Genomic DNA, 15,438 nt, shown 5'->3' on the forward strand with positions numbered 1-15,438 from the left:
CTGAGTTATCTATTCTGTTCCACCTTTCTATGTATCTGTTTTGGGGCCTGAACCATGTTGTTTTGGTTATTAGAGTTTTGTAGTATATTTTGAAGTCAAATAGCCTGGTGCCTTCATCTTTGTTCTTTTTGTTTAGGATTGCTTTGGTTACTTGTGGTCTTCCATATGAATTTCAGGATTTTTCCATATGAATTTTAAGCTTGTTTATTCCATGGTTCCATATGAGTCTTAGGATTGTTTATTCTATTTCTGTAAAGAATGTCATTGGTATTTTAACAGAGATTGCATTGAATCTGTAGATCATTTTTGGTACTATGGTCATTTTCACATTATTAATTCAGCTAATCCATAAACATGGGATGACTTTCCCCATCTCAGTGTTCTCTTCAATTTCTTATATCAGTGTTTTATAGTTTTTCTTGTGGAGATCTTTCACTTCTTTGATCAAATTTATTCATAGATTTGTTTGCTTATTTATTTATTTATTTATTTTTGAGGCTATCATAAATCAAATTGCTTTCTTGATTTCTTTTTCAGCTAGTTTGTTGTTGGTGTATGACTGATTTTGTATCCTATTATAAGAGTATTTTCGTGGAACTGTTAGGGTTTTCTATACAGAAGATTATGTCTACTGCAGGAAAAATTTGACTTCCTCTTTCCAGTTTCAGCCCTTTTATTTCATTCTCTTGCCTAATTGCTCTGGCAAGGACTTCCAATACTGTGTTGAGTAAGAGTACTGAAAGTGGGCATCTTTGTCTTATTCCACTTCTTAGAAGAAAATGCTTTTAGCTTGTCCATGTTCAGTATGATGTTAGCTATGAGTTTGTCATATGGCCTCTATTATGTTGAACTACATTACTTTTATACCTAATTTATAATGAAGGGATGTTGAATTTTATCAAATGCTTTTTCTGTCTGTTGAGGTGATCATATGGTTTCTGTCCTTCATTCTGTTGAGGTAATATATCATACTTATTGATTTGTATACATGTAACCATCTACTGTAACTTAATCACAGTGAATAATATTTATAATGTACTGCTTGCTGGATCTAGTTTGCTAGTATTTTGTTGAGATTTTTTGTATCTGTGTTCATCAGGGACATTTGCCTATGGTTCTTTTTTTGTGTGTGTTCTTATCTGGTTTTGGTATCAAGGTAATCTAGGCTCATGGAATGAGTTTGGAAGAATTCCAAACAAATGAATTTGTTTCTGGCTTTTCCTTGTTATTCACACATACACATACACTGAAAAACACATATTTATACATACCTATTAGTACAGGGCAGTTTTTAACTTCTTAAAATCTAGCATAAAATAATATTTGATTTTTAATCTAAATTTGAAAGATTAAGACTGACATTTCAGTATGGTATGGATGAGGTTTTTATTTAATATATACCTCTTTCACTACTTCTTCACTTTCTCTACTAAAATATTAAAAAGCCAGGAGAGTTGTATTTAGGTAATGATCTAGAGAGTGACATCATTGAAATATTTATCAAAGATATGAGTGTGATCCTGAAAAGATTATGTCTATTGTTCTTCAGTAAAACACAAATCTTGGTAATAACTATTTTACAAAGAAAAGATTTTATCTCTATGTACATAAGCAAATAAAATACAAAGGTGAGTTAGAAGTCCATACATAGGTACTTTAAAAGAAGCAGCAGCAGCAAAAGAAATAAATCCATACAGCAGAGGAAAATGTTTTTTAATCACTCATTTATTTACTATTCCATCAGTAAATAATTATTGGATGTTAAATATGTTGTAGACACTTGGGTTACAAACATGAAAATAACTCCTGGTTTAAAATATTTCAGTTCTGCCAGGGAGAATGATAAATTAAAAGCTCTTATAATATCCTCTGATGATTGTTATAATATATTTGTGTAAAAACTATTCTGATGTGCACAAGAAGAAGCCATTTTACCTCGGCAGCTGGGAAAGGATTCCCAAAGAAGTCACTCTTGAATTGAATCCCCACATGAATGTGTTTGAAAGAAAATTAAAGTGGAGAAAACTCACTAAAAAAAAATATTCTTTTTTAAAGAAATTTACTCTTTATTGATACAAATCACCTTATGAATTTCAAATTGTCTAAATGTACCTAATTCAGAATCTGGGGTAAGTTACAGCTTTGATAACTATAATCACATGCTAAGATAAAAAAATAAAAACATGGAAAACTTGTCCAAATTTCATTTAAGAGTGATTATAACATTTCGGGAATCGCACAGTTTAGATTTCATTTCATTGCCCCTCTGTGTGACTTAAGGGGATATTTTTACCCTTTCTCTTTCCTTGCAAAGGGAGCAGAGCCGCGTCATTGCCTTTAACTATGTCATTTTACAGATTAGGGGACTGAGTGCCAAGAAGACAAAAGCGTTGTCCAAGGAAAAATATTGAGTCTCATAATAAGATTCTTTCAACTACTTCTTTCTGGCATATATTCCAGATCTTTTCTCCACCCTCCTCCACCTGTGCTCTTCCCCCGGGAGGCTTACTGTGTGGAAACTGGCTCCCTTGCCCTCTGGCTTCTGGTTGAGTTAAGTAAATAGAGCAAACAGAAGTAACTTGTGTAAAGTCAAAGGAATTAATTCTCTAATTTCTGTCTCTGAAGAGTCTGCCTCTCTAACAAAGGCTAGTAACTCCTCCCAAGGTGGTTCTTGTCTGAGTTCTGAAAACCACTCCATCCCATTGTCCTTTCAGCCCTAAGGCTGGTAACAACTCCAGGGTCATCCATCATCTCTTATGGTTTCCCTATACCCTGACAAAAATCTTTGTCAAGTGTGCTTTGATTAAGCTCTCTACAAATTACCCTTATTTGAGCATACCAGCTGTTTCCCACTTCAAGCTTAACTGATACAAAGACTTGGTAGTTTAGTGAGAAGCTTAGAGTAATAGAAAATTGGCAATCATGTTTTCTATTTGAAGCCAGGTTACCTAGAGAGTGGCTTCACTGTTAGAAGAGTTTCTGGGTAGGATTCTTCTAACAGTAAAGAGTCCTGTGTTAAGGAACTTTATTGCCTCTGTGTGTGTATGTGTGTGTGTGTGTCCCCTTTTAAGAGCACAGTAAACAAAATTAAGAAGTCTTTTAGATGATTGCTTTGAATCTTGTTATTTTCAAATTTGGTTAGACATTAATGGCATGTAGTCATCTTGTATTTGTTCTACAGACTCCCTCAGGTAAACTAAATATAGTCATCCTCTCTTACATTAAATATGTCTCAGTTTTAACTTACTGATTTAGCACATTGCCATTATTTCCCAGGCTAAAGCAACTGCAGTAATCTCTTTGAATTCTGTAACATTCTGTCATGCCCAGCCATGGCAGGGAGCAAGTTGTCAGTTCTCGTAATGATCATATATGATCTTGCCAGTGAGGCAATTAGCTGGGGTGTTTGGGAAGCCTCCCAATTGCTTGGTTTTAAAATCATTTGGTTTATCATTTAGCATCTGGGTGTTGGAAATATGTTGTCTGGTTTACACAACTGAATATTCTTGTATTCCTTGATTGGTTCAAGTGCTTGCACTAATAAGGTACCAGTTCCAAGATGCAAAAGGCATGTGACTAGTGACTGCGAATTCTTGACATGTTTCAAGTCTATGTGGCATCTCCAAAGAAACAATTTAATGTCTATGAGGACACATGTGAAATTAAGTAACTGTGTCATGAAATGTATTTTATGAATGAACATGAATTATTATTTTAAAGCATGAACTATTTGTTGGCTCAAGATAAAAGTACCTCAAAATTATGCCATAAAAGTGCATTGCCACACAACATGATAGAGTGCAATTTATGATGACAAAGCTTCTGCATTATAAATAAAGATGCTGACTAGGTGTGCAACATGCAGGGTTTGCAAACTTTTGACAAAAGTGTTTTAACATGGAGATTGGAATGTATAATTTAGTGTATTTCACTTCTCTGTTCTACATGGAACTTTAACCAAAAATGAGATGGCTGGAGTTAGCTTGATTCCTAGTGCAACCTATTGTACCCTAAAAAGCAACATGCATAATTATAGACTGAGTTTAATATTGGTTTTCTCCTCTTTTCTCTGTTTCGGCAGAAGTACAAAAGTAAACTACTAGATTCAATTAGTGTTAAAATTAATGAAAGTAAGTATAATGTTGTTTGGCAAAAACACAGAAAAACTTCATTTTCATAAGACTGACTACCCATAACAACTGTTTTTATTTATATCTAACTTAAAATTTTCATTCTTAGTCCTTCAACAATGTTTATTGAGTGTATACATTGTTAGTGTAAGTGTGATACCGGGGAAATCAAAGACATTACTATAGTCCCTAACTTGAAGGAGCATAGATTTAATTATAAAGACAGAACATATATATTTGCTAATAAATCAAAACAGATTTTCTTTAGTCCTTATCACCAAGGCAAAAATCCATATATTAAAAATTAATTCATATATTGGGCACTTTGAGTTTGAAATACTCAGATTACTTAGTAAATATATGACCTTAAAATAACATCTTCAAGCATCAGTCTTCATCAGTAAAATGTAGATTACAATTGTAGCTACCACATGGTTTGTGTGAAGATTAAATTATCCATGTAATGCATATACATCTTGTACAGCATAAGCATTTATGAAATGGTAGCTGTTGTTGATGATTAGGGAATGGTGAAAAGATAAATGAATAAATAACAACCCTTGTGAGTTCTGGTAAAAAGTGGATTAAGGAGTCTTTTTTTTTTTTACTTTAAAAAAATTCACAATAGATTTAGGGGGTATAAGTGTTGTTTTTGTTTTTTTTTTTATATTGATGAATTGTATAATGCTGAAATCAGGGCTTTCAGTGTACTTGTCACTAGAATAGTGTACATTAACCTGATAGGTAGATTTTTATCCATCAACCCCCTCACAGTCTCCCCCTTCTTAGTTTTCAATGTCCATTACACCACTTTATGACTATGTATATATGCCTTGAGTATCTCCAATTTATAAGTGAGAACATATGGCATTTGTTTTACCATTCCCGAATACTTCACTTAGGATAATTATCTCCAGTTCCATCCAAGTTGCCACAAAAGCATTTCATTCCTTTTTATGGCTGAGTAGTACTCTATGGTGTCTATGTATTATATATACCACAGTTTCTTTCTTTTTTTTAATTTCAGACTACTACAGGGGTACAAATGTTTGGGTTACATAGATTGCTTTTGTACTGCTTGAGTCAATGTTATAAGTATGCCCATCAGAGATAGTGTACATTGTACGCAGTAGGTATGCTTTTACCCATCCCCCACCCTCCACTTGCTTAATTTCTGCTGAGTTTTCCTTCCATTTGTGCACTTGAGTGCTGATCAGTAAGTTCCAATTTAATAGTGAATGCCACACCCTTTTCCAATATGGCAGTTCTATAGCAGGGGAGCTGGACACACACCCAGATCCCCGTTCCTCAGCACCCCTCCACACTCTCCCATCAGAGATGTGTCCACATGGGCTTTCTTGCCACCCAATTCCAGTTCCCAGACTTCTTGCCTTCTTGTGTCTGGGGGCGGGTTGGCACCAGGACTGGCTTGCTTATCTGAGTCACCAGTGTGCGACCCAGTGAAATGCTGAGGGACAGGGAGTTCAAACTACTCGCACAGCTGTAATGTAGGGGAAGCGGCCACAGCTCTGGTCAGCCTCAGCTCAGCCCAAGCTCAAACTGCTTTCTTGTTTGCAGTAATTAGGGGAGGTGCTGGGGATGAAGTGTCTGGATGAAAGAAAGCCAGCGCTCTGGCCTTTCATGACACTCTCCCAGGAGGAGCCCCTCACACACTGCCCAAGCTCCTGGGGCTCACTAGTCCACCTCACCATTCCTTACTTGCTGCCATGCCTGGGCTTGTGAAGTGTGGAAAAGCCTTCCATAAACTTAGTGGCCCACTGTTAATCGAAGGAGTGTAGGAGGGGGAGGATAATCCTCCCTTACCCTTTTCACTGGGCTCTGAGCCTCTCTGGATTTGATTCTCACCAATATTTTCTCCTGCTTATCTTCTTCCTTCTCAGTCTCACAGTTTTTCTCTATGGGGTCTCCAGCCATCTCTGTCCTCACTCTCTGTGATCCACATCTGAGTTGCAGCTCTTCTCCCCTCTTCTCAATCTGCTATCCTACTTTCCCCTGGGACAGTCTGACAAGTGATGTCTCTAGTGGGCCATCTTGGCTTCTCCCTCTATATATACAATATTTTCTTTATACTCTCACTTGTTGATGGGTGCATAGGTTGATTCCATATTTTTGCAATTGTGAATTGTGCTGTGATAAACATTTGGGTGTGGGTGTCCATTTTTTATAAAATGACTTCTTTTGGGTAGATGCTTAGTGGTGGGATTGCTGGATCAAATGGTAGGAGTCTTTATTTGTAAATACTGCTCTAATAATTGGATTCTCCTTCACATTTTTCTCTTGCTCACAATTTCAGAAGATTGTCCTTTGTCTGAACAAATGCTGTTGATCTTGACTGATCTTCAGGAAACTCTTTTTGTTCTTATCTAATCTAGTCTTTACCCCAGAGACAGAATAATCTTTAAAGCTACAAATCAATAATGACACTAACCTGCTTAAAAAATATTAATTGCATGGGCAACGTATGTAACCTGCAATTCTGTATCCCCCATAACAAGATAAAAAAAAAAGTAATAAAAAAATTAAATTGTATCAACTTATAATTAAATAAATTATGTTAAAAGCAAAAAAAAAAAATATTAATTGCTGACCATTACCTTCAGAACAAAACTCAGACTCACAACCATGGCCTATAGGTGTGTTAGCCCTTCCCGCCTTCCTCACCAGGCCCATCTTGGGATCTTCTCCCCTGATGTCTGAGTGACAGCACATTCACTTAGACCTTATTTAGTTTCCCAGAATTTCATAATCCCTCTTGATCTTGACTTTTGCACCAAGCATCCCCTCTGCCAAAGTCCTTCTTTCCCATTCCTCCTCCTATTTGCTTACCTGTCTTTCCCTTCCCCAGGGCAATCTTCTCAGATGGCACAAAAGAGAAGTTATCATTTTTACATTGTCCTACCAAGCAATCTGCCCTCATTCACACTGATTTTCAAAAAAAAATATTTTTTGAAATTTAAAAGAGGTATAAATTTTAAAGTTTGGCTTTTCTAAGAGGAAGGAATAAAACTTCTTTTTTTATGATTACAGAGTAAACTAACCTAGTGATATTTCCTATTGGAATGTTAATACCAAGGCCAAAAAATCAAATTGATATATTTATTTCAACAAAAATATTTCAATTTAATTTTTTAATTTGATTATTATTATTTTTATTTCAAAATATTAAGGGAGTACAAATGTTTTCATTACATGGATATATTGGATAATGCCCAAATCAGGGCTTTCACTGTGCCTGTCACTAGGATAGTATTCAGTGTACCCAAGAGTTAAGTAACAAGTAGGAAAAAATCTAAATTTGATTTTTAAATAAAAATAATTACTTTAGAATAACTTTGCAGGCAAAATCACAAAAGTTAATACCAAACTTATTTCTGACAGTTAAACAAATACAAGCACATATATGACTTCAAATTTTCAAAACATTTCCACATAAATCCTTATACCAACTTTGTGAAGTTATACAAGCAGATTTTGACCAGCCTCACCTAAGAGATGAACAAACTAAAATTTTAAAAAAGGAAATATCTTCTCCAAATCCACAGTGCTAAAGACTGATCAAGCTGCCCATAGAACCTAAACATTCTAAGGCCCCGTTGTGTGCCTTTTCCATTATACCACAGTAAATTCTGAAATGGGGACAGTTCAGGACATTCTGTAGTTCTGAATGGGATATTGACTACCATTATCTTCATTGTGATAATGGATTCACAGATGCGGGTGTGTATAAAAGCTTTTAAAATGTAAATATGTGCAATTTAGTGTGTGTCAATTATGCCTAGAATATTATTTTTAAAAATAAAGGACAAAAATTTATTTTAAAATTTTAACATATTATTTTAAAAAACAAAGGCCCTCCTGACTGGAAAGTTCCTAAGGCAAAGGCCCATTTCCTCATTCTAAGTATGCTACAAAATCTCCATTCATGTAATTTGTGCACAGTAGGAAGGCACAGATTTCTTCTAAATAAAATCAAAGAAAATAAAACAATAAATTACATCAATGCCTTTAAACATGTCCCTGGAAGTTTCCGAAGCCATGAAGGCAAATTCTTGTAGATTTCTTTAGTTTCTTTGAAGATTATAGGTCTGGTTTTTCCTTTTCTTCTTTTGTATATCTTCTGCTCCGTTCCTTAAATATGTCTTACCTTTTCATTACAGGAGTAAACTTGTATCAGTTTCTCTCTTCCAGACATCTGAGCTCTTTGTTCAACTAACAGGGGTATACTTAGATTTAAACTATCGCCCTATTCATTTCCTAATTTTCTATAATAAAAAATTGAGAGAAACTATTTGACTAAGCTACCTAGGTTTAGGTTTAGAAACAAAAATTAAATAAAATAACTTGAGTATAAATACATCAATTTTCTGGTATATCCTTTTCTTCCAAACCTAGTTATAATCACATATACTTAGGATTTCTACTGAAATAGTTTAGAAAAATTTCTGACCTTTATTTTTTAAAATAATATTCTAGGTATAATTGACAAACACTAAATTGCACATATTTACATGTAAAATTTTTTATACACACCCACATCTGTGAATCCATTATCACAATGAAAATAATGAGCATACCCATGACCCCAGAAGTTTATTCACTTTCCTTTTAATCCCTCTCTTGCCACCTTGCCTCTTCCATACTCTATCCCCAGGAAACACTATCTTTTTGTTCATCACTATAGGTTAGTTTGCACTTTCTAGAAGTTTAAATGAAGGGCACCATATAGTGTTTATTCCCTTTTGTCTGGCTTCTTTCACTCAGCATAATTATTTTGAAATCCATCCAAGTTGTTATACACATTAATAGCACATCTCCTTTTTGTTGTTGTTCAGTAGTATTCCATTGTATGCATTAAAGAAAAAATATTCACACTTGTTAAAATAGCAAGACAGACTTTATTCAGGACTATTTCAAGAGAGGTATAGGGACTACTACAATGGACTTTTGCAGTAGGGGAGAGATATTCAGCTCAACTCTGAATACAACAAGGAAAAGAAGGAATTTATAACCTAGGGGCAGGGTGTTGAATCAGTAGATAGAAAATTACAGAGAAAATTTCATAGATACGGGTGGATTCTGACTAAACTGATCCTACAGGATTCTTGCTGGAGCCAAGCCAGGGTGATCAGACTTCACTGGGGGACAGTGAGGGATGAGGAATTTTGTCAAATATGGTGAGTAGCCAGATATAAAGAATTATAGCTAAACTGAATTGGAAATTTTGCGAAAATTGTACTCTTGAGGTCATGCCCAAGGACAGAGCCTACTTAAAAAAGAGTTCAGAGAAGCTTGGCTAAAGTTGGCCAAGAAAAGTAATCTATGTCATGTGGGTTATATGCATTTTGTTTATGCACTCACCTGTACATGGACAATTGAATGTTTCCAATTTTGTATGTATTACAAATAAAGCTGCTATAAACATTTAAACATTTATGTACAAATCATCATGTAAATATGCTTTAATTTCCTTGGGTAAATGAATAGCTAAGAGTAGAAGAGTAGATCATACACTAGGTGTAATTTTTTAACTTTTTAAGAAAATATGCCTTTTCTAAATTGTTGGTACCGTTTTACATTTCTACAAGTTTCTCTACATCCTTGCCAGCACTTGATATGGTCAATCGTGTTAGATTTACCCATTCTTAGAGTTGTGTTGTGATATCTTGTGATTTTAACAAGAACATCTCTAACATCTCATAATATTGATCATCTTTCATATTAATGTGCTTATTTACAATGCATTTATCTTCCTTAGTAAAGTGTCTTTTCAAAAATGTGTCTGTTCTTTAATAGAGTCATTTGTTTGTTCATTCATTTTATAATTGAGTTTTGAGAGTCTTTTATTCTGTGCATAAGTCTTTTGCTAGAACTATGATTTGCAATTTTTTTTCTCAGTTTGTGGCTTATCTTTTCATTTTCTTACCAGTGTCATTTGAAAAGCAGAAATCTTAAGTTTTCATGAAATTCGCTTTATCATTTTTTTAATGAATAATGGCTTTGATGTTGTATCTGGAAATCTTTCCTAATTCAAAGCCATAAGGATTTTCTCCTAAGTTTTCCTCTAGAAGTTTTATAGTTTTAAATTATATATTAGCTTTGTGATCTAATTTCATTTAATTTTTGTATATGTTGTGAGATATGGACAGGAATCCATTTTTTGCATATGGATATTTAGTTTTTCAAGTACCATTTTTTAAAAAATTATCTTATTTCTTTGAATAACATTTGTTCTTTTGTTAAAAATTAGTTGTCTGTATATATATGGATCTGTTTATAAATTCTCTCCTGTTTTATTGATGCATTTGTCTATCTTTTGCCTATATCACACTTTCTTTATACCTGTCATTTTATATTGTATTGAAATAAGGTAGTGTTAGTCCTTCAACTTTTTTTTTTTTTTGGCTATTCTAAGTATTTTGTATTTCCAGATGAATTTTGAAATTAGCTTGTCAATTTCTCCAAAATGTTTGCTGGGTTTTTATTGAGTTTACATATAATGTATCAATTTGAGGAGAAATGACGTTTTAACAGTATTGAATCTTGCAAGCCATGGGTAGGGTATACTTATTTATTTATGTTTTGTTAATTTCTCTTGGCATTTTTACAGTTCTTATGTTCTTGTACATATTTTTTCATATTTACTTCTAAATAGGTCAGATTTGTTGATGCTATTGTAAATAGTTTTTTAATTTCAATTTCCAATGGTTTATTGCCACTATATAGAAATACAATTGAGTATAGCAATCTTGTATCCTTCAACATTACTAAATTTATTTATTTCTTCTAGTAGCTCCTTTTTTGTAGATTCTATTGATTTTTTATGTAGAGGATTTTGTCATCTCCAAATAAATAAAGTTTGACTTTTTTTTTCCCAATATGGATTTTTTCACCTTTTCTTGCCTTATTATACTGGTTAGAAACCCCAGGAAAATGTTGAGTAGAAGTAGTGAGAGAAATCATCCCTCTCTTGTTCTTGGTTTTATTTCTATTTATAAGTCTATTCTGAATTTTTGTCATGAATGGATGTTATATCTTATCAAATAATTGTTCTGCACTTATTAAGATATTCATATGAATGTTCTTCTTTAGTCTGTTGTTATGGTAAATTATACTGATTGAATTTTTAATATTGAATCAAGTTGTGTTCCTGGGATAAACCCAACTTCATCATGATGTATTATTCATTTTATTGATTACAAGGAATGAGTTTCTAGTTTTACTGGTTTTTCTGTATTGTTTTTCTGTTTTATATTTCTTTAATTTACATTCTTATCTTTAGTTTTCTCCTTTATATTTAATTTACTTTTCTTCTAGTTTCTTAAGGTGGAAGCAGAAGTTATTGATTTGAGAATTTTCTTCTTTTTCCATCTTTTCTTGCATAATAATTTATTGGTATAAATTTTCATATTCCCATAAAAATTCCTGAGCTTTTTTCTTGGAGATAAAAGTTAAACTACTTGGAAATGTTTTGATCCTTTTAGGTCTTGCTTTTAAAGTCTATTACACAGAACTAGAGCAGAGTTTAGTCTTGGGTTAATAAATCTCCACTGCTAAGACAAGACTCTTCTAAGTATTCTACTCAGAGACCCATGAATTAGAAGGTTTTGAGTCTGGTTGATATTAACAGATATGATTCTTGGACCCCTGTGAACTTCGGGACTCTTTTCTCTAATCCTTTCCATTGGCTTTTTCCCCAACCTACAGTTGCCTGACATGCATGTGTGTGTCTTATCAGTACTTAACTGAATGCTCCAGAAGGACTCTGCAGATATCCACAGTTCTCTCTCTTTTGAACTCTCTTCTCTCAACACTCTGTCCTGTGAGATCAAGCCACATTGCTCTCCCATAACTCTTACTTTCCATAATTTTCACTCAGGAAGTTTTCTGGCCTCTGGTTGGGTTCTTCTGCGCTGTCCCCTGCAATCTCTCTCTGGTAAATCGTGGTCACGATGGAACGCACCCTGTGTTTCCTGTTACTCAGGAATCACTGCCCTCCATTACTTGATGTGCAATGAGTTGAAAAGCCTTATTTCACATATTTTGTTGCTTTCTAATTTAGGTGGGAAGGTAAATCTAGTCTCTTTTACTCTATCTTGATCTGCGTGAAAGTATGGTCTTTAATTTTAAACTTTTATTGTCAGACGTACATCTGGTTGATTCACTCATACTGTAGGCCTCCTAAAGGAAGAACTTGGATCTTAAGATTCTTTATATTCCATATATAGTTCTGGGAACTTGATGAGTGTTCCCAATATATCTGGTGATTTACTAATAATGATTAATAAATGTTTGTTAGGAATTTTAATTGATCTCATATTTTTAACTTGGTGATTTTTAGTTATAATGCTGAAACAATGCAGTTATTTATACAAATTGAATTATTAAATAAATGTATTTAAAATATTAACTAACCACCTTACAAACACCAAATATGATAGCAACATTTTAAATAAAATATAAAGCATAATATGATAACTCTTTCAGTAAAATGTTATTTTTATCTGATGATAAAATAAATCTAAATCCAATTTATTTTTTGAAGCAAAAATGGATGTGGATTATATAAATATTTGGCTCTTCATTGTGAAAATATGACATTTTAATTTATTGCAGGTGATTGTCAAGTCTGGGCCAGGGACTTTCCTCAGTCTGGCTGTTTATGACAATTATATCTTCTGGTCAGACTGGGGAAGAAGAGCTATCCTGCGTTCCAACAAGTACACAGGAGGAGACACAAAAATTCTTCGTTCTGATATTCCACATCAACCAATGGGAATCATAGCTGTTGCCAATGACACCAATAGCTGTAAGTTACAATAGAAAGCAAATTTATTTTCCAATTATATTCTCTCTTATCTCTCAACAAATATATTTATGTTTTCTAGAAATACTTAGTTGGATTTTGTTTTCTTTTAAAAAAAAATTAAGTATTTTCTTCTTTTTTTTCTTTGTTGTACTGTGACTATATGGATTTTGTTTTCTTATAGTTCTTTGGATAGTCTTCAGGATTTAACTATTCAGTATATTGAAACTGACTGCCCAGTGTGGTGGCTCTCGCCTGTAGCCCCAGCAACTTGGCAGCAGAGGTGGCAGGGTAACTTGAGCCCAGAAGTTCCAGGCTGCAGTGAGCTATAATTGGGCCACTGCACTCCAGCCTGAATGACAGAGAGAGACCCAAACTAAAAGAAAAAAAAAAAAAAAAAAAAGAAAGAAAGAAATAAAAGGAAAAAAGAATGAAAGAAAAAGATTATTTGAAATGTTTAAAGCAAATTCTATAGTGCTTAATGTACCACAATACGAATAATTTATTTTTAATTATTTGTTTCAAAAAATCCTATTCCACTCTCCTCATATCTTTGAGCATTCAAGTCAAACTTTTTCTATGAAAATGATACTTGATAAATAAGCTTTGCATCTGGTCTTAAAAAGTTTCTAATCACTGAAATATCTACAAAATTGCAGTTTGCATTATTAAAATGGTTTTTAGCAGAACTAGTTCATTTGATGCCATGGCATCCTTGACAGGAATGTTAAAAGGATGTGGTAACAATAGACGGTGGCGTGGATACGGGGGAAAAAGGAATGCTTATACACTGTTGGTGGGACTGCAAAGTAGTGCAACCTGTATGGAAAACAGTATGGAGATTCCTCAAGAACTTAAAGTAGACCTACCATTTGATCCAGCAATCCCACTACTCAGTATTTATCCAAAGGAAAAAAAAATATTTCATCAAAAAGACACACTAGAATGTTTATTGCAGCACAATTCACAATTGCAAAAACGTGGAATCAACCCAAGTGCCCATCAATTCATGAGCGGATTAAGAAAATGTGGTATTTGTATACCATGGAGTACCACTCAGCCATGAAAAAAAATGAGTTAATACCTTTTGCAACAATCTGGCCATTCTCCTAAGTGAAGTGTCACACGAATGGAAAAAACAAACACCACATGTACTCACTATTAAATTGGAACTAACTGATCAGCACTCATGTGCACAGATGGAAGTAATACTTAACGGAAATCATGCAGGTGGGAGAGAGAAGGAGGGAAATGGATAAAATCACACCTAACAGGTGCAACATGGGTGATGGGCACACTTACAACTTTGACTCAAGCAGTACAAAAGCAATCTGTGTAACCAAAACATTTGTACCCCCATAATATTCTGAAACAAACTAAAATAAAACTTTTAAAAAAGATGTACTGATTAATGTTACATATTTTTCTAATGTATTTATCTTTAAGAATGCTTAGGTTTTCAAAAGTCCTGAATGTTTCTTGTGTATGAGATGTTGTTGAGAGATTGAGGCAGTCTAATGGTTTACTATTTATGTATATTTAACATAGAATAGTAATTCAATATAAAATGGTACCCATAAAACCTGTTCATTGCAGGTGAACTTTCTCCATGTGCATTATTGAATGGAGGTTGTCACGACCTGTGCCTTTTAACTCCCAATGGGAGAGTGAATTGTTCCTGCAGAGGGGACCGAATATTGCTAGATGACAACAGATGTGTGAGTAAGTAAAGAGAATTGAACTGTAATATACTTTATCTGCTCAAAATGCCAAATACAGACACTGAAATTGTTTTAGTATATTCATGAAGTTGAACCCTCCACCAATATTAGAAGCTTGGTTGCTTTATTTTAACAAGAACTCAGTTCACGATTCTACTTAGTTATAGCACCATGTGTTGAATAATAACCAAAATGGTGACAAATGTTGTACCTCCCTGGTTGGGGACTGGAAAGTATTGGACTAGCCAGAGGAGTATGTGCACACAATGATTGTTTGAAAACTTCCAGTCATGACTTTGTGAATTCAGTCAATAGCAAAATTAATTGAAGCTGAAATAAACTGGTATACAGGCAGTATATCAGTAGCCTTGCAGTAAAACCACTCACAGTCCATCACAGTATGTAAATGAGAGAGAATGGCTCATGCAGCTTATTTGTAATCATTTCCAAACTGTTAATTAAGAATGTAACATTGCAGCCTTGCATGATGTTTATGCCTCCCAAAGGCATTACAATCTTTAATTAGTACCATTACAATATACACTTATTAACAACTAAGTTTCCAAAACTGTTTCCAAAATAAAAAAATGTTCAAGTGTTCCAATATTGCCATGAAAAATAGCAAGCAATAGAAAAAGGTTAATTTCCATTTAACATTAAGACAATTTGTGTATAAGAAAGGTGGAAGAAAAGTATCCTGTTGGAAATTGGTGAACCCGCTGTTAGGATATGTCAATTTTTCACATTTTTTTCTATTCTCATC

At 33.8% G+C, this 15,438-nt stretch overlaps 1 protein-coding gene across 2 annotated transcripts in view; it reads left to right on the forward strand.

Annotated features, from left to right (window-relative positions):
* Window positions 1-15,438, forward strand: part of LRP1B (LDL receptor related protein 1B) — a 1,768,615-nt gene that overhangs the window by 1,466,318 nt on the left and 286,859 nt on the right. For both annotated transcript variants that reach the window (XM_069473041.1, XM_069473049.1), the window contains exons 44-45: window positions 12,765-12,957; window positions 14,551-14,676. In XM_069473041.1, the coding sequence (XP_069329142.1) occupies window positions 12,765-12,957; window positions 14,551-14,676 (319 nt within the window). The remainder of the gene's footprint in view (window positions 1-12,764; window positions 12,958-14,550; window positions 14,677-15,438) is intronic.

The sequence above is a fragment of the Eulemur rufifrons genome, chromosome 1 (genome assembly GCF_041146395.1).
Source record: "Eulemur rufifrons isolate Redbay chromosome 1, OSU_ERuf_1, whole genome shotgun sequence".
NCBI classification, from domain to species: Eukaryota; Metazoa; Chordata; class Mammalia; order Primates; family Lemuridae; genus Eulemur; species Eulemur rufifrons.